Source organism: Polistes canadensis, unplaced genomic scaffold (genome assembly GCF_001313835.1).
Source record: "Polistes canadensis isolate GaletaPanama2010 unplaced genomic scaffold, ASM131383v1 scaffold_181, whole genome shotgun sequence".
Lineage (NCBI taxonomy): Eukaryota > Metazoa > Arthropoda > Insecta > Hymenoptera > Vespidae > Polistes > Polistes canadensis.
Window position 1 is genome coordinate 66,745 of NW_014569728.1, and position 19,171 is coordinate 85,915.

Sequence of the window (19,171 nt, forward strand, 5' to 3'; positions counted from 1 at the left end):
TGACAGCCATCTTGCGCTTATCTCATTTGCGCTAAATTTAAATGATAGTTTTATTGTGCAGATTGTAGATTTTTAAATATTTAAAAATATTTAATAACGAATTATTCACTTTTTATAAATATTTCAATACACTATTGCAGGATCATTTAAATATATGTATTTTTATGAATTGTACTTAAGTTAAACATATTCTATACACTCGTTAATATAAAAATGGTACACCAAAGATGGCTGAAACATAGTTTCCGTTTTACACATCATATACAGATTACAAATGATATTAACGAAACATTTTATTCTTTTTTTTTACTAGTCTCTATACAGAGTTGAAAATAACAAAGAAATGTTTAGGTTATGAATGATCAAATAAAAACATTACTATTTAAACGTTTCTTAATCACTCACTTGTAATTATTGTATTATACAGTATTTTATTTTATTGATGCCATCTCTCAAAAGATTATTAATTTAAATTAATAAAAACAATATTAAGAATTTAAATGATATTTTTTACTGGATATTTAAAATATTGTTTATAGAGGTTACATGTTATAAATTTATTTGATTGCCAATTTTTATCTATTTCGACATTCATGTTTCTTTCATTCGAATAGGTTATCTATACTTAAAAGAAAATGTATCCAAAAAAAATTATTAAAAAAGTACCGGGGGACTTACCACCACCTACAAAAAAGGAAAATCAAGGATATATTGATAACTTAGCTAATAAATCAAAGACAGAGTTGGAGGAACTTTTAGAAAGACAGAATAAAATGTTAGCTAATAAGTGAGTAATGTTTGATAAAGGTTCTATTCTAATGTTTCTTCACATATTTTTTATTATTCAAATTTTATTTCTTAGAAAATTTATTTCAATGCTTCCTGATAAAGGGGAAAAGATTAAAACGTTTAGAAATAAATTGTTAAATCAACTCGATCATCAAAAAGAAATAGATAAAGCAGCTGTGCTTCTTTCAAGACTAAATATAGCATCGGAAGGAAAAGCAGCAATGAATGAATTGGAATGGACAGGTATTTGTCCCAAAGAAATTCATAAAAATAAAATTGTTGAGTTGGATAGTGACGACGAGGAAGAAGACCCATTAAAGATTTTAGCACAAGTAAGTTCTTTACAGAAGTATCTATAAAGTAATAGATATTTTTATCAATATTTAAATAATATTAGCCTACAGGAACTGGTGTACATAAGAAGAAAGTTATACATTTACAACCGACGGAGCCTTTAATAAAACCAGAAGATTTAGAGGAAATAGAATCTTTCAAAAATGAAGGGAAATCGGTTTCCGAATTAATGCACGTAAAATATCTTATCGATAAGGTTGAAAAATCTCCGGAAAAAAATCAAATTAAAAAGGAACCATTTAAGCCATACAAAACTACTAAGAGTAGTGTTCATGATCCAGAAAAAGAGAAAAAAAGGAAATATATTAAAAATTATATAGTTACAGCTGCTACTCCACCCCATATAGTACACGGTGCTGTTAAATCATTAAATTTGAGCGAATCGTTACAATTGCAAAGGGAACAAGTTAAAAAGATACAGGTAACTTGGCAAATCATTTTATATAGAATTGATATGTTATATTTAAAAAAAGAAGAAAAAAGAATGTTTTCCTAGTTAATAAATATGTTTTATATTATCACTTCGATATAGGATATTCAAGCGAAACATGCAGTTGAGCGATTGGTAGAACGACTAAGCTTGCATAATGTTGGTTGTGTACCAAATAATGTGGGTGATTATCGTATACCTGAAGAAATTAAGGATGATAGTTCTAGTTCAGAAAGTGAAGAAGATGAAGTATATGACGATGATGATAACGATAAAAGAGTAACTGTTGTTTATACAACAGAATTTACAAAAAGTTAAATGTTATTAATTGAATACAACTATGGGGAAAAAAGAATTATAGATTTAATATTCGCAAAAACGAATTGTGAAAGATAATTGTACAATTTGTTTTGTTCTGTAAATATTGTTGTGAAAAATAATACTTTCTATACATGATAAACGTTTGTAATTAAAAATTATTAAACATATTCAAATCATTTGTATCTCTTTACTTATCTTTAAATCAAGGCTTCTACCTTAAGAGCCTATGGAAAGTAAGCAAAACATTTTATCAAAGTCAAATTTATAATTTTGTGAAGTTTTATTTAATTATATATATATATATGTATACCCAGTATCGTATGAAAATATATTCCCTCGGATAAGAGGATCGCAAATGGAGAAGTTTGGAAAGTCCTGCTTTATTATTGAATAATTTTGAAATTTATAAGGTGATAAGAAAGAATCAAATTTCTTCACAAGTATACGTTTATAACTTTTATTTTTTTATTGTAATTATAAATCAATTGTAACCAAAGTTATTAATGATTTCTGTATAAGGTGCAGCAACTCTGGCAACAGATGCTTCAGCCTGTTTTGTAAGTTTCTGTAATGAAAATATTAATTTTAAACGTATATTTAAATAATAAAAAATTATATATGTATGTATACAACTTCTTAAATAATAATAATAATAATGTATTATCATTGAAAAAAAACTCACTTTGAGTTTATTTCTCTTCTGGACTTCGAGAATAGATCTGACGCGCCGTTTGTTCTCCAAAGTGCGAACCACAGCTTTGTACTTCCAACCAACTTCGTGGGATAATCTTCCAACGTGACAATACTGAAATAAAAAATATTTGCAATGTTGTATTATTTTATTCCATTTACATTAATATAAATGAAATATTTCATAATGTTATAAAACTCAGCTAAATGTATCATCAAATCCAGTAAGATGTACTGCATTCAGACGCAAATTACCAAACCATCATTGTTTGTTATAAAATAATGTTCTCAAGAAAAAAGAAGTATATACAATAATCTGACAAGAACTTTAAAATATTAAACTCGTTGATAATTTTTATAATAATAACAACTAAAAATTACCTTTCTACCAGGTTTTAAGCACATTACTCTCATGGCACCTGGTACAACAACACGTTTCCTGCGATCATAAGGAGGTGGACAACCTTCATAAACTTTTAACCTTCTTAGAGCATCCTTACCTCTTTGCGTCTTATGTGGGATCATACCTGCAGTGAAATTAATATATTTCATATTATTAATAAGAGTTAAGAAAAAAATCTTTGAGCGTGTATCAAAATTTGTAATAATCTCATAAGATATTGTGGTTTCATTATATATCAAATAATGTAGGTATTAGTAATCATTGATTTGTATTAATAAGGAAATATAAAACAAATGTTCTTAAAAAAAATTGAATATACCTCGTACTGTCTTCCAGAGAATTTTACTTGGTGCACGGAAATGGAATGGACCACGTGCAGGGTTAATATTACATCTTTTACGCAAGAACGACATAAACTTCAACTTATTTCTGCAATCAAGAAAATTAGTATTGAGATTATTATATATTTCGTCTGTGTTTATCTTATAACAGTTGATTATCTTTCTAGATAATTATAATGACCATAATAATAGTAATATATACGAACTTGAAAAAATTTCCAGAAATGTTAAGTTGTTCGCTACGAACAACAATAACTTTATTTCCTTGCAAGATCGTTTTGGCAATGATAGCTGCTAAACGACCGAGTAGATGGCCGCGGCCATCTATCAATATTGGCTAAAAATGAAAAAAAAACTAATATTAGTCAAATTATTATAATTTTCCTTCATCCATAATTGATATTATACAAAGGATTTGATCATAAGATATACATAAACAATTATGATAATAATAAAAAAACCGATATCGACAAAATCCACGTGTGTGACAAAGTAAACGCACAAACTATTCGATGAAACATTTAGAGTAAAAACACTTAAACATTTATTATAGAACAAATTTGACGTAAAACATGTTAATATTATTGCGAATAGTTATTTATCGAGTATATGAAAAGAATAAATAATAAATCTTAAGAAAACAATTTACAAAGAACAACGTGCGCGACTTACTAATAGAACCTAACTGTCCATCTTTGGTTTGGTACAATATGTTAGAAAAAATAATATTTTCGACGGATAATATTGTTTTTTATAGTACATCTTTAACAACGTGGAGGAATAAATCTAAGAATAATTTGTTATAACGTTAATATGTACAAAACTTTATCCACAAACCTTTTCACTGAAGCCAGTCATTACGATATTTTACCGGAAAAGGCCAAACGGGCATTATACCATACACAAGTAAAGGAAGTCATCCTGTAGGAACATTTGTAAGTGTTGCCAACAAATTAAAAGAAAGCAACATGGCTGCTACGCGACTGTAACGCTACCACACAGGTACTATAAAAACTACGAACTTTTAAGCGACTACGTCATTTCCTCCTTGACTTTCAAATAGTAAAGGTATGTACTCTGTAGATTAATAAATAAAATTAGACATAATTAATTGGGCTTTTAAGTAAAATATACAGAAAAGAAAAAAGTTGAAAAATCTTATAAAACATCCGAAAAGATATCATATATTTTAGTATATTAATAATATCAAAACTATAATTTGATTGATTCTATTAAATAACGAATTGTAAATGTATAAACTGTTTTTATATTATTATAACGTTTGTTGAATTAGGATAATAGGAAATACATACGCGTATTACATCTTAATAATGTCGCACAAGTAGACGATTATAAATTAAAATAAATTATTTTAATACTATTTTTATATATAAAATTTGCTTAATTATAAAAAAGAAAGTAACAGTCTATTATTATTAAATGATATAGGAAAGGGAAATGGATGGACATGCGTGAGTTTTGGTCATTTTTCCAAAACAATGAATTTTTATAATATTCTTAGAGTATTAAAAAAAAAAAAAGTAAAATCGAAGGATAATAACAACATATAAACCCAACAATTGTCGAGGATTTTATTAACAATGTATAAAAAAATTTAATTATCAATTTTGGTTGCTGTTTGTTCATCGTATTGAATCGAAGGAATCATCGGTGGTTTGAAACCATATTCGACTTTTGATTGTCTGAAATTACCAATGTCTCCTAAAGGATATCCTTCCGATTGTCTTGCATTTCTCATAATTCCCGGTACGATTGATTGTTGTGCTTCAAGGAAGAACAATGGCGAGGACTTTAATTGCATTCTTATAGAACTCGATGACATTTGACGTGAATCGATGTATTTATTTTTCGGCGTCCTATCTTTATTATCAAAAATTCTAGCACGTCTTCTGTAAGATCTTAAATTTCCGTTAGAAATCATTTCTTTCGGGGGAACGGAATTCGAGGATTGTTCCAAGTAATTAAAATGAACATTTTTATTATTATTATTATTATTATTATTATTATTATTATTATTATTATTATTATTATTATTATTATTATTATTATATCCGATAATATTGTCTTCAAAATAAAAGTTCGGCTTTTTGCGTAAGTTGTCGTGAATCGATGAAGAAGGAGAAGAAGAGGAAGAAGAAGAAGAATTAATATAATTTCTATGAAACGGAATGGACGTAACTTCGGTGTAAAATTTTGGTAACGATCGATGTACTTGCGACGGTGGTAAAACAAGTTTATCGACATCTTCGGAATATACTTTAACGTTTTCCAAATGTTTTCCCGTTTCGATAATATACGGTTTATGATTATGTTTAATTACTTTCTTCTCCGAATAATCCGGAATCATTTTCTCACTGGAAATAGATGGTAATTTGATATTAACCGGATATGGTTGCATAATTAATCTATGAATTACGTGAGGTACTTTCTTTTCTCCTGTTTTTTCGATATAAAACGTATACGGATCAGGTAAACGAGTTTGTTTTTCTAACGTCTGTTTGTCATTAGAAATTTGTGGATGTATTTGTGGAAGTTGTTGAGCCGATGATGTTTGTTTGTCCGTTAACTTTTCTATCGAATAAAATACTTTATTATCGAGATTTTCTAATTCAGTGGTATGCGCGCCGTATCCAGGTTTCTCAACAGATTTCTTCGCTATTATGGAATAAGGCGAAGAGACCGGTACAACGTATCTGGTCTCAATAAAAGGATTATTTTGAAGAATCCTTTGGAAAAGATGATACTGATTTTGAGACAGATCCGATCTTTCTTCGTGCTGATTTTCTACGTAATTATGACCACCATCTTTATTCGATTTCAGATTATTCGGTGTCGGATGTTTATTTCCAGCGCTCGTCGTCGTTAATGCCCCGTTAAAAATACTTCCACCATCCGTCGAGTACTGTTCGTAATTTGTGCTAGCATCTTGGGATTGTCCTGGTAATAAGAAAATTGGTATACCAATATTATTACCTTTGTTGTTATTATTACTCTGTTGTGATGGAATGGAATTGGCATCAACTCGTTTATCGCTAGACAAATACAATCCCATAGAAATGTATGGGAAATTGATATTCTTTTGAACACCATCCGCATTACCGATCAATAAATTATTCGTTTGACGAGACCGTGAAAGATTTTCTTCGATATTATCGTCAAAATGGCCAACGTAAACGTTGGAATTTCCCGATTGAACATCTTGCAATCCATTTATACGAAATTCTTTCTGTACGTTATCATAATTAATCGGCCCGTTTACTTTAACCTTCTGAAATATATTTTCAACGTTGGAAGACAACGGTAACGAAAATTCAACCGGGTAATGAATTTCTTGAACCGGTGCGTTGTGATAAATTTCGATCGATTTTTGAATTTCCACGGTATCATCTGGCTTATTTTTAATCGTCGAATTCCCATGAAACTTTTGGTATTCCGATTGTTTAGAAAATTCTTCGTAATTCTTATTTATATTCGAACATGATTTATTAGATTTATCGTTGTTGCTCGCTGCATTTTCTTCGTCTAGCGTATTAACTTCGGTTTGCACAGTCCTCGTAGAAACAACACACTTGACCGATCGATTATTTTCGCTATAGTCATCGATGAAAGTATTTTCTTGATCGTTAACGAGAGCTACGCCAACTCGAAGTGGATTCAAAACCAAAGTCGATCCAATCATGTCTTCCATTTCCGGGTTATCTTTTTTATCATTCGCCAGATTTTCCGACATCATTAAAGTCGAATTCAATTTACTTAATTGTGGAAAATCTGGTACAATAATAGGACCCGAAAATTTTCCATACGACGACGACGAAGACGCAGTTGGAAGATTATCTCCTACGAAATCATTTTTCTCCGATTCAAATAATTTATCCTCGTCGTTTAATTCAACCCGCTCGGAAATCCTTTCATTTGTTCCGTTCGTGATCCTGCTTTCTACGTTGTTTTTTATTTGAAACGTAGAATAATCATTCGTTTCCTTGAATCTATTATTAATTACAGACATTTCGTAATTAGTGTTTGATAATGGAACTGATTGATGGTTTTCATTAACGGGAATACGAAAAGCAAGATCCATTATATTTGTATCGTTTGTTTCATTATCTTTTGATGTTGTATGATTAAAGTTAACATTATCGAGGGATGAAGAAGATCGATCTGATAATTGATCTTGTTCGAACGTTATTATTTCGGTAGTACTTTGGTATAGAGTATCATTCTTGAAATATAATCTTCTGGATAGTGATGGATGTAAAATTTGTTTATGCGGGTCTAACGTTTTAACTTCTGTCAAATGTCCTGACTGAAAAAAAAAGATATATAATCAAGAAAATTATTTAATATTAATATACATTATATTGAAATAAATAAATATATGAATGAATGAATGAATGAATGAACGAACGAGCGAACTAATTGCAAACAGTTTCACTTGAAAAATAAATTTCTTCGAATCATATCATATGTCACACGTTTGTGTAATGCGGTGGAAGGAAGAAAGTTTGTAGAATCGTGTCACAAGAATCGACACGATTCATCACGAAACCTGTTTAAGTGGAATACCTCTACAGTAGAGCAGTTCGAAATTAGCGCATCAGGCAGAGTCGCAATGAGAGAAAGGCGCAATTACGGTACCAGGATGGTCTTCCTTTCTCCTATACCGTTGGATGCAGAAGTGAAAAAAGGACTGTAGTGCGGGAAATGATGCGTCGGATTTTTCTGACTCATTTGAAAGAAAAACCAGTGAGAGTTGTATAAATTTGGTTGGCTCGCGTAAAAGTAAAATGCATAAGAAATCATTACTTCCTTAATGTACTGGAACGTTCAAATGATAATAACTACTTTTCGCGCTCTCTCTTCCCATTATCTTTGCAAGTCTTTCATTTGTTGCTCTTTTGTTCTCTCTCATTTTCCTTTCTTTTCTTTTTTTTTTTTTTTGGACGATCAGAAGACTTGATAAAAAGAATTCAATTTTAAATATACACGTGTACGTGTTTTCGAAAATATATGGTGGTAAAAAGAAGACATTTTTTTTTCCATATCCTTTGAAAATTATTCCAATTGTACTTACGTATTTGTTGGCTAAGTCATCCGCGGTACAAAACTCCAAATTTCCAATAATGCTCGACCAAATGGTAACGGCAAGCTGAAATCAAATTGATCAAATATTTATTTGTTATTAATTTCGTACAATATATAAGTATATTCAATTATTCTATAATTAAACTCTTTTTTTACACCCATAGACAAATTGTTTTTTTTTTTTTTATATTAATTCAGTAGGATCAATAGCGGAAATACTTACTATACGGTATTGCATTTCTTCCAATTTAATACATGAAAATTTAACTATCACTTTTGCTATAATTGTACGTTTTTAAGAGAAACCTTTTCCTTTCTTTTTCTTTTCTTTTTTCTTTTTCTTTTCTTTTTTTTTTTTCTCGTTATGCGAAACTTATGCGAGGATATTTTGACTAATTGTAAGTAATCGAATTCTTCAAAGAATCTCGACAAGAGAACGAACGCACTTTGAAATGACACAGTATACTACTTTGCTCTGCCGGGATGCACTTGACTTGACTTAAAAGTTCCAGTTATCCCCACGCGTCGAAAGTGTTCGAAGAAAGCTACAGCCACATACAGAATCTGTCCAGCATCCAGTTTTCAATATACATACATATGTCAGATACGATCGTCCGCGATTATTAAGAATGTGAGATCAAGAAGAAAGAAAACAACAAGATCATCTATAGAATTTAAGAAGAAAGTGGGCCATTCATACACAACAATTTCACGTTTCGTATTATCCTTTTTTTCCTTTTTTACATCTATCCTTTTTTAATATGTTGCAATAAAAGTCTACCAACACTTTGTACATTTCTATTAAAAACTCTCGTTATGGTTAATCTGAAATACGGTTAATTAATGATTACACATATTTTTGGTTTACTTTTTTTAAATCTAAATTATCATTCAAAATTTATAATCGTAGGAACTTCGAAGAATATTGGAGAATACAATGTAATTATTATTATTATTTATTATAAAGATTACACCTAAATGTTATATTTTGTAAGAAACAAATTTTCTATACATTCCACGTGTTCGTGTAAAAGAGATTTGAATTTTTAAAAACAAAATATTTTATAGTCTTCTATGTTAATAGAATATTTAACATCAGAAAAATAGAATGTTAATCTATTATTAATCGTTTAAAATTGATTACACCATAATTAAATGCTTTATATAAATACATGTAAATAATTTGTTACGCTAAGATAACTCCTGGAATAAATTATTTTTAAATTACCACATGTGTGTGTGTGTGTGAACGCGCTCAGATTTGCGCATGCGCAGGATAGCTGACAAAATATTTTCTCGATAATATTTACTAATAAAAATTATATTGCATAGCAAATATTGTATACTTGTGTTTTTTTTTTTTATTTTAAAAGTTAATTATTGAATTCGTTCACTTTTGACGTATTTCTCCCGCTATTTTTCTAGTGACTTTTGTTCTACAGCTTATACGCATCGTTCATTGCTCATTCACTTTCTATTTAAACGTATTACTTTAAAATCTATTCCTCTGTTGCAATCGCAACATCAAAAGTTACTATAAATATCAACACAGATATATTAATTGCATTTATATATATTAGGTATAATTTATTTCAAATATTACAAAAAGTTATATTTTTAACCCAAAAATTGATGGTAACCTTAAATGCTATTTATCTACATTTTAATGCATTGCTATTGACCAATGGAAAATAAAAATTTAAACGCAAAGTCAGTTTTGGACCAATCATAAGATTGCGCTTATTCTATCAGCTAATAGCATTCTAGTACATTGTTATAAATCTTATGGATAGAAGATCTAATTGGTTAAAGGTAATTTTAATTTTTTTCTGTTTGGTAACAGCAACAGGTCGCGAAGAAATGCGCACCGGTCTTATGACCATTCTATTGTCATCGCGCGGGTCGCGAACATTTAACGAGTACTTTCGTTATTTCAAATTCAGTTATACGATTTTCCTCGCATCTCTTATTTACAAATTAATTTAGAGTAAGTATTCTTGTGATTGATTCCTTAATTATTTCATTATTTCCATGATTTTCTTTTAAATGTAATATAGTAGTAAAAAAACATATATATATCTATGAAATATATGTGTAAGTAAGAAACGGTTATGAGCAAAAAAAATATGTAATAACTTTTATACCATAACGCTTTCAATTGTTTCTTTCCAATAAACACAATAATATGATGGATATATTCTCTCTCTTGTTAATATGTACATAATAATTATTATTTATTGTTCTATTTCTATCTCACATAAATAGTATAGTCTTTCTGTAACGGTTTTTTAAATATTGGTCACATTTCATTTTAAATTATGATAAATAATAATTGTCTTTTGTTGTATACGCGTTTTTACCCAATGATATTATGAGCAAGAATAATTTGGTTTTTAACGAATACATTTAACATAGGAAAATAAATGATTTAACGTATATTGCTGGTTACAGTATTATCATTTTTATTTGATATTTTAGAATTATTTTTAGAATTTGTAAAAAGGCGTATTTCCAATCTTGATTGGACTATTATCAATAATATGCCTGCCAATAATACCACTATACCTGCTCAGGAGATTGATCGCAATTCCAGAATTGCTAATTTCAAATTCAACAGTAAACATGAAGTGAGTTAATGTTTTCTCATTTTTATACAATAAAATCCATAGTACTTAAAAAATATATATTACTAATATAATAAATATATGTTATTATAGAATGGGTTTATATTATTTATTTACAATTTGCAATTTTAGGAAGCACGTAGAAGGAGAAGTGAAATTTCAATTGAATTACGCAAAGCAAAAAAAGAAAATCAGTTATTCAAAAGACGTAATTTAAATATTGTGGAAGATGAGGAAACATCAATATTTACTGAAAACAATATAAAACCTACCTCTTCGTCAATTGAAGATATTGTAGCCAATATGCTTTCCTCCGATGAAACTATTCAACTTCAAGCAGTACAAGCTTGTAGGAAGATGTTGAGTCGTGAAAAAAATCCACCAATAGATTCTATGATAAATTTAGGAATAGTACCACAATGTATTAGATTTTTGGACTATCATCATAAGTACGACAATTACTTTTTCTATTATGTAATCTAAAATTAAGCTGATACAATATTGGTTTAATTTTGGAATAATTTACAATTTGGTGTTGTATGTAAAATTTATTTATTTATTTCTGTAGCCCCGCACTTCAATTTGAAGCATCATGGGCTTTAACTAATGTAGCCTCAGGCACATCTGAGCAGACATACGTTGTTGTCAAAAATGGTGCTATTCCCAAATTAATAAATTTACTTAAATCCAACTCATCTAATGTCGCTGAACAAGCTGTATGGGCATTAGGAAATATTGCTGGAGATGGACCAGTGACTCGTGATCTTGTTCTTGCCAATGGTTTATTGCCAGTTCTATTGAGTTTAATAAAACCAGACACCAATGTACGTATGATATATTTTTTATATGAATGATCTTAATAATGCATTAAAAATTCATAAGATTTGATTAATTAAACTTTACTATATTTAACAAACATAGATAACATTCGCTCGTAATATAGTCTGGACTTTATCGAACTTGTGCCGAAATAAAAACCCACCGCCACCATTTGAAGTTGTAAAAACAGCTCTGCCAGTACTGAATCGATTGCTTAGCAATACTGATAAGGATATTTTAGGTATAACAAACATCATTCCATTACATGATGTTACAGAACATGTTAATCAATATTTATATATTATACAAATATTATAGCTGATGCTTGTTGGGCATTGTCATACCTTACCGATGGACCAAACGAGAAAATACAAGCAGTAGTTGATTCTGGTATTACTCCAAAATTAGTAGAATTACTTTCATCTACTGAAGTAACAGTGCTTACGCCAGCACTACGTGCAGTTGGAAACATAGTTACTGGAAACGATGTTCAAACGGATGCAATCATTTCCGCGGGTGGACTTAATCATCTTGCCCTATTATTAGAACACAATCGTATAAATATCGTTAAAGAAGCTGCTTGGACTATTAGTAATATTACTGCTGGAACTGTACAACAAATTCAGCACGTTATAAATGCTAATGTTTTACGACCATTGTGCCAAGTTCTTAGAGTGGTAAAGTTGATCGATAATCTTTATAACAAAAAGATGTTACATCTTTAAACCATTTTAAAAGAGATGAAGAGATTTACAATGAAATATTAATATATTTACAGGGTGATTATAAATCACAAAAAGAAGCAGCATGGGCTATAACTAATTTAACTTCAGGATGTTCAGTTAAACATATAGCTTATTTGATACAGACTGGCATATTATCTCCATTCTGCAATTTACTTGATTCCAAAGATTGGAAAACTGTTCTTGTTGTTCTTGATGGCTTATCAAATATTTTAGAAGCGTCTGCAAAAATGGGTGAAATTGAACGTGTTACCCTTATGATCGAAGAAAACGGTGGCCTAGATAAAATTGAATGTTTGCAACAAAATGAAAATGAACAAGTATACCAAAGAGCCATAGCAATCATTGATACTTACTTCTCAGATTGCGTAAGTACAAATACGAGCATATATCATATTAGTTTAATAAAATCTGTATTTATAATTAGCTTCATAAACATCTAAAATTAATAAATGTCATTTAATAATAAAAATAGGACCAAGAAGAGTTCAGCACAATAGATCATCCGAAAACGTCAGAAAATACGGAATTACAGTTCATAGCTCCTGATATTCAACCACAACAAGCTTTTAATTTTTAAAATGTTGTATCATTCTTATATTACAGTTCCCAGTGAGTTATAACCCATTTGTAAATAATTCATAGTAATGGGGCAAAAAAATATTAGCAATTTCTTCGCGCTAATCGAATATTTTGTACTTAGTGTTTCGTTCATATTCTTAAAAAGCGAAAATTATTTCGACGATTGATCTTCTTTTTTCTTATGATAATATTTTACTATATCGTAATTATGTTAAGTTGAAAAAATTTCTTTAAATTGAAGACAAAGTAATACACAAAAATTTGCTCTCTATAATTCTCTGATGATTTTTTGATGATTTGAGAAAGAGAAAGATAAATATTATTAGGCGTTACAAGGATTTATGATTAAGCTTTGTTCAAAATATTAATTTTTTAAATTTTGCATGTAAAGAGTTTTTGTCGAATTTATTTTTTCTTATATTTTCTTTTCATATTGTGACGCGCAAAGACATATGTCTATCAATTATATTAAATCCTATTAATGATATAAATTTGTTTTTTTATGTATTTTGTAATAAAACTTATATATACTTGATTGGTTAACATACTTGGTCGTTCTTACAACCTTTTACACATTTATTTATGAGGATTTGATTCTTTCATTATGGACATGGGCTTTGGACTTTTCGATTAAACAAGAAGACGTTCACGATAACTCTTACGTTTTAATAACAAAGATTCTGTTGTCGTTTCTTACGCCTGACATCCAAATAAAATAATTGTATTAAATATAAATAATATAAAATTCAGCATATAGATAAAAAAAATGTTAATATATATATTTATGTAAAGTTTATTATAAATTATAGTGACTAGATAATCGAGTACATACTTTAATATCTATCTATAGGTATGCACTAAAAACTAATATTTACTTAACGTGTTTACTAATCTTGTAATCACGTGGAAAGTAAATTATGCTATCGTGAAATAAAATAATACTCATAAAGGCTTTATGAAAGAAGAGAAGCCTAATGAGTACTTCATATAATATTGCTAAAATACTTAATATTGTAAAGTAAAAAATAATACTTTCTGGTTATTTCTTCTATATCGTCTATCTGTCCTTAATTCTATACATAATTTATGCTATACAAATGTATATAAAATATTAATAATAGGCAAACGTATTATAGTGATAATTCTTACAAAGCATATTAACGTATACACTTTAGGTAAAATTAAATAAAAGATTTTTATACTATCGGCTAAGGACGATGTCGCTTTGATCATTCACCATAAAATGATAAACAAATGCAGCTTTTTTCCTATCAAACGTGGCTTGCGTCGCGCGACTTCTTTGCATTCTGTCTTCCCTGCTTCTTGGTGGATCTCGTAAAAAGATTGATCCGAACAAAGTTGCTATAAAATAAAAGATTCATAATTTTTATTTCTTTTTTGTTTATCATTACATTTCAATTTATAAAACATAAAAATAATATATACGCTTATTGTAAATATATATCTTAACTTACCAAGAGTTTTAGCATCCAATTCATTATCTGGAGTATGGTTCAGAAGTTCTTGTAAAAAGAAAATAATATATAAAAACACGCTTCTTCTAGTTTCGGAAAGCTGCATGACAATCTGCAATGAAAAATAAATTGACAATTACAAACAAACAAAAATTACAAATTATACACATATAATATAAAATATATATATTTATAAGCTTTTTCTATTACTTGTTTGCATTGTAAATAACTCGTCGCTGCTGTTAAACAAACGCTATGCAGATTATATGGTATCAGAGGCTCTGCTGTAGATTCTAATAGCAAAAGTAATGCCTCTGCTACAGAATGTACGCTACCAGCTTCATTTGATTGAACATGTTAAGAAATACTTCATTTGACATCTTTCTTATAAATAAATAAATAAATGCTCAGACGTATTTTAAAGGATACGCATAGATTCTTGGCTGCCATTATCCAACCAATCTCTTATGGCAATAATTTCACTATGAAGACCAGGGGTTTCGAAAAGACCAGGAGTTTTTATACCATGACGATATAATATGTCAATTAATTGAAATATTTCTTTTGGTATCGCATATGGTTCTAGGGATAGATTTTTATTATTTTCCTAAAATAAATATTTTTTTATTATTAAAAATTATAAATAACATAATTTAATTTCACAATTTATATGTTTTTTTCTTTTATTTCTTATCAACTTGATTTAAAGTAGACTTACTAATTCTGCCAATCGACCAGCTGTAACTTCTCCAATTGGTATCGGAATGTGAACTAATGCTTCCATTGATGACCCAAAACAGCTTCTTTCATAAGTACCTTATAATAATAATATATCGTTACAAAAAGAAAATATTTGTTGATAAATTGTTATAAATATTGAAATGATCTTTAATTTATATTATTAAAAACTATTAGATATAGGTGTACCTGTAACTGTTATAAAAATATCTTTGCCTCCTTCAAGGTGTAAAACTAATATATCGTATAATTTGTCCTCTCCAGAATTTAATTTGCACGCTGACTTTTTATCGACATATATTTCTAATTTAATATCACACTTTTCACCTATAAAACATATATAATGCAATATGAAATAAGAAAAAAAAGAAATTATTTTATCAAATAAAAAATGATCACCTGGTTTTATAAAGCCTGTATAGGGTTCTATATGCAACCAGTCTTTGCAATAACTGGTATCATCTAATTTTTTAATAAATTCAAACTGAACTGGTACTTGTCCTGTATTAGCTATTATGAGATCCTTACTACTAGGCTCGAGAAATTTTAATGTATCAAAGATCACTTCAGTCGTATCAACCATTACTTGGGGTAAAAATTCATTTTCTAGTTTATCTAACTTCTTCATAACTTCTTCATGGGTCTTACGATATTTGACCACATCAATAATTCTAATCTATATTGCAGTAATCGAAGTTAAATCAGTAAATAAAATTATGTTCAAATAATATATAATTACTTTCAAATAGATATCTTACTTGTGAATCAAAAACAGCACTGACTGGTTTATGATCAGATAGTTTTAATTCAGGATGACTTCTATACTCTATTGACGTAATAGCTTCACCCTTCCATAAAATCCTATCGCACCAAGCTGGTGCTCTACCCTTTTCACTGTTTATTAATTAAATGTGTGAAAAATATAATACATTTAATTTACTGGCATATGTATATATTACCGTCAAAGCCGGAAATCCGTCATTGCTAGTAATTCCTCGGCATTACTATGAATGCAAAGAGCCTTCAGACGAAGTCGGAAATAAGACTTTTTGGAGAGATTTTCCTAGGCATCGAACATAATACTTTGATATTCTATAGAATATTAAATTACTATTTAAACAACGTTGAAAAGTATACATTCTCGGGCACAGACACACACGAGGATTTACTAGTAATGCCTGATTTCCGGCTTTGACAGTAACATATAGAAGCAAATTTGATAATCTTATATGTAAAAGAAAATGTTCTTTTAATTAAACAAACCTGGAATCCCAATTGTCAGTACCGGGATCATATTTATATGTTGGTTTGAATTTAATCTCAGCTTCTTGAAATTCTTGGAATACACGACCTAGTCGTTTTTGTTCACCTAATTGATCTAATGCTAACATTGGAGCATAATATCCAATAAGAATGTAATGTTTGGCTATTGTTGCATCCATTTCTGTTATCCGATAATTCAGATCTCCCAACCAATAAATTTGACTGTGAACAATGAAAATAAAAAAACAAAAAAACAAATATGAAATAATATCTTGTAAAATAAATAATATCGAATGATTACATCGTACACATCTATTTACTTACTCGTGTTCTTTGAAGCTTTTAGGTGGGACGTATTTATAAAAAGAGAGCCTTGCACATATATCTGCATAATCTTGATTTCGTCGTTCGTATTCTTCACAATGAGCTGCTAAATGCGCATTAACGAAGCAAATGGATGTGTTATGAATTGAACAGCTTACTGCTACACCACCTTTGTTTCCCTTTAATAATAATGTAAGATAAACTATTTAAATAAATGATTATTAATATTAGAATAAAGAAAAAAAGATGTACCAGTTTACCCATTATTCCTGTACCCACTGTATCAGTACAAACATTGTGTATATGCGGCATGTGTACTTCTTTAGCAAATACAAGCAACATCATACCAACTAATCTTACAGCAGCAACCGAACAATAAGTACCTTTAGGATGAAGAGATTTTGTTACAACTATCCTGTAAGAAAAATTATGAAATTTATTATATAAAAATAGCTTTTTTGTTCTAATAACTAATATTTACCTCCATTCTTCTCCTCGTGGAGTATCGTTAAATAAAAATGCTTCTTTACTTAAATCTAATTCTTGAAATCCAATAGCGTATACATCAGGAGGTTCTTGATCGCTACTTAACCACTCTTCTAATTTGATTCCATTTGGTGGTTGTCCATTCACATTCCATGTTCCTACAAATATACTGTAACACAAATATAACGACTTACACATTGTAAATATAACAAATTTATATATCTGTAGAAGAAAATGTAACAAACCGAAAAGTCTTGCTATATGTATAATCATCTTCTTTACATGCCATCTGGTAACGCACCACAGATTCTCGTGCAGCAACTGGCGATTTTCCAGATGCTATTGTTTGTCTGGATACAACTAAATCAGGACTTTCTAATTCTACGAGCTGTAAGATAATGAAATTCAATTAACTTTCAAATAAATGATAAATAAATTAATAACAATTAGATTTACTTTTAAATTCTTACAGGATCAACCACGACATTTTGAGTTTCATTACTACTAGTACTATCTAAATTACTCATATATCCTGTTAATTTTTTAATCCATAAATATTCCGCTGGTGAAATTTTGGATTTTTGGTAAACTAAAACAAGTACATTAAATACTTTGAATAATATCAGAAACTATTTTAATTCCATAATAGAAATAATATACTACCTTCTATAGCGCGAAATATTTCAGAAACCAACGAACTCGTTGATGTACCACGTTTCATTTCAAACATCAAACGAAGTTTTCTGAACGCTATATTTAAATATACATATAAGCCTTCTTGTTGTTTTCCACCAGTATCTGAATAATACGGTAGATATTTATTACCTATATCTCAGTGAATATAAAATTGAACGAATCCTCGTACAATGAGAAAGATACATTCTGTTATACAAACTACATAATATGTCGATTATAAATGAAAATTCGAAAAGTATAAATATACTCTTGATATAGTAAAACAATGTTTTCTTTAATGTAAAGTGTGTCACTCGCATTGTACAAGGAAGAAGAAAGAAAAAAGATTAACTGTATTTATAATTACCTATATCGCATTTAAAATCCTGATCGATCGGTAGTACTCTTTCAATAGTTAAATCACTGTATACCTGCGGAGGTGTTCTAGATATAAGAAATACTACCAATGCGTATGTTACTCCTTTGCTAACCAAAGCTATTACACGTGTTGCTTTAGCCCATCCTTGCATCAAAGATGCTTCCATCGCCTTTAATTCTAGTTAAGGTATTTTTTGTATACGTGCATACAATAACTATTACTTTGTTTAACACGTTTGCTACCAGTGTTAGATATCTATAACACAGTGATTTTCGTTGAAAATGCAGCATCAAATATTTGTAATGGCAATCATTGTAAAAGATATTTTGGACTATAGTTGATATCTTCTTTGTGATATGGTAACGAACGTGTTGATAACATTTACTTTAAAAAAATTTGTTATTATTTTATAACAAAGGATACAATTACTACTGTTTCACCAGAAATAAATTTCGATTGAATAATTGCCAATTGTTCGGAGGAAGCCATGGTATTTATTATAAATTTAATTAATGATTGTATAGTACTTGATATATAATTTCTTTAAATGCAGATGCACAATTATATTTATTTTACTATTGTTATTTCAATAGTAAACCCTGAAAAAATAAATATATATATATTTTTATTAA

General features: G+C 29.0%; 4 protein-coding genes across 6 annotated transcripts in view; 2 read left to right on the forward strand and 2 right to left on the reverse strand.

The window, feature by feature from the left end:
* The first annotated feature begins 279 nt into the window (after nt 1–279).
* LOC106789364 lies at nt 280–2,070 on the forward strand. 2 transcript variants are annotated; one of them, XM_014753510.1, is made up of 5 exons: nt 280–541; nt 615–787; nt 863–1,121; nt 1,187–1,564; nt 1,676–2,070. In XM_014753510.1, exons 2-5 carry the CDS (start codon nt 636–638, stop codon nt 1,889–1,891), a joined length of 1,005 nt encoding a protein of 334 aa, XP_014608996.1. In that variant the 5' UTR covers nt 280–541; nt 615–635; the 3' UTR covers nt 1,892–2,070. The 2 variants fall into 2 exon arrangements, with proteins under 2 accessions (XP_014608996.1, XP_014608997.1); XM_014753511.1 differs by having other exon boundaries at nt 295–407.
* Nucleotides 2,071–2,335: 265 nt separating this feature from the next.
* LOC106789366 (60S ribosomal protein L13a) lies at nt 2,336–4,258 on the reverse strand. Its single transcript, XM_014753512.1, has 6 exons — nt 4,166–4,258; nt 3,535–3,665; nt 3,307–3,416; nt 2,966–3,111; nt 2,577–2,699; nt 2,336–2,459 (listed from the first exon to the last, which is right to left on the reverse strand). The coding sequence occupies exons 1-6, from the start codon at nt 4,184–4,186 to the stop codon at nt 2,376–2,378; spliced, it is 615 nt and encodes a 204-aa protein (XP_014608998.1). The 5' UTR covers nt 4,187–4,258; the 3' UTR covers nt 2,336–2,375.
* A 6,019-nt stretch (nt 4,259–10,277) lies between these two features.
* Nucleotides 10,278–13,734, forward strand: LOC106789368 (importin subunit alpha). 2 transcript variants are annotated; one of them, XM_014753515.1, is made up of 8 exons: nt 10,278–10,418; nt 10,910–11,058; nt 11,188–11,504; nt 11,624–11,879; nt 11,977–12,115; nt 12,193–12,551; nt 12,653–12,985; nt 13,093–13,734. In XM_014753515.1, exons 2-8 carry the CDS (start codon nt 10,972–10,974, stop codon nt 13,195–13,197), a joined length of 1,596 nt encoding a protein of 531 aa, XP_014609001.1. In that variant the 5' UTR covers nt 10,278–10,418; nt 10,910–10,971; the 3' UTR covers nt 13,198–13,734. The 2 variants fall into 2 exon arrangements, with proteins under 2 accessions (XP_014609001.1, XP_014609002.1); XM_014753516.1 differs by having other exon boundaries at nt 10,922–11,058.
* A 240-nt stretch (nt 13,735–13,974) lies between these two features.
* The window catches only part of LOC106789367 (inositol polyphosphate 5-phosphatase OCRL-1), a 5,895-nt gene continuing 698 nt past the window's right edge, over nt 13,975–19,171 (reverse strand). The window contains exons 2-18 of the mRNA XM_014753513.1: nt 18,963–19,138; nt 18,528–18,708; nt 18,149–18,283; nt 17,956–18,074; nt 17,731–17,873; nt 17,481–17,654; nt 17,252–17,414; nt 17,000–17,178; nt 16,676–16,897; nt 16,171–16,306; nt 15,812–16,088; nt 15,602–15,739; nt 15,393–15,490; nt 15,104–15,281; nt 14,885–15,012; nt 14,675–14,786; nt 13,975–14,561 (exon numbers count right to left, since the gene is read on the reverse strand). Of these exons, the coding sequence (XP_014608999.1) occupies nt 14,401–14,561; nt 14,675–14,786; nt 14,885–15,012; nt 15,104–15,281; nt 15,393–15,490; nt 15,602–15,739; nt 15,812–16,088; nt 16,171–16,306; nt 16,676–16,897; nt 17,000–17,178; nt 17,252–17,414; nt 17,481–17,654; nt 17,731–17,873; nt 17,956–18,074; nt 18,149–18,283; nt 18,528–18,708; nt 18,963–19,028 (2,610 nt within the window). The 5' untranslated portion in view covers nt 19,029–19,138 and the 3' untranslated portion in view covers nt 13,975–14,400. The remainder of the gene's footprint in view (nt 14,562–14,674; nt 14,787–14,884; nt 15,013–15,103; nt 15,282–15,392; nt 15,491–15,601; nt 15,740–15,811; nt 16,089–16,170; nt 16,307–16,675; nt 16,898–16,999; nt 17,179–17,251; nt 17,415–17,480; nt 17,655–17,730; nt 17,874–17,955; nt 18,075–18,148; nt 18,284–18,527; nt 18,709–18,962; nt 19,139–19,171) is intronic.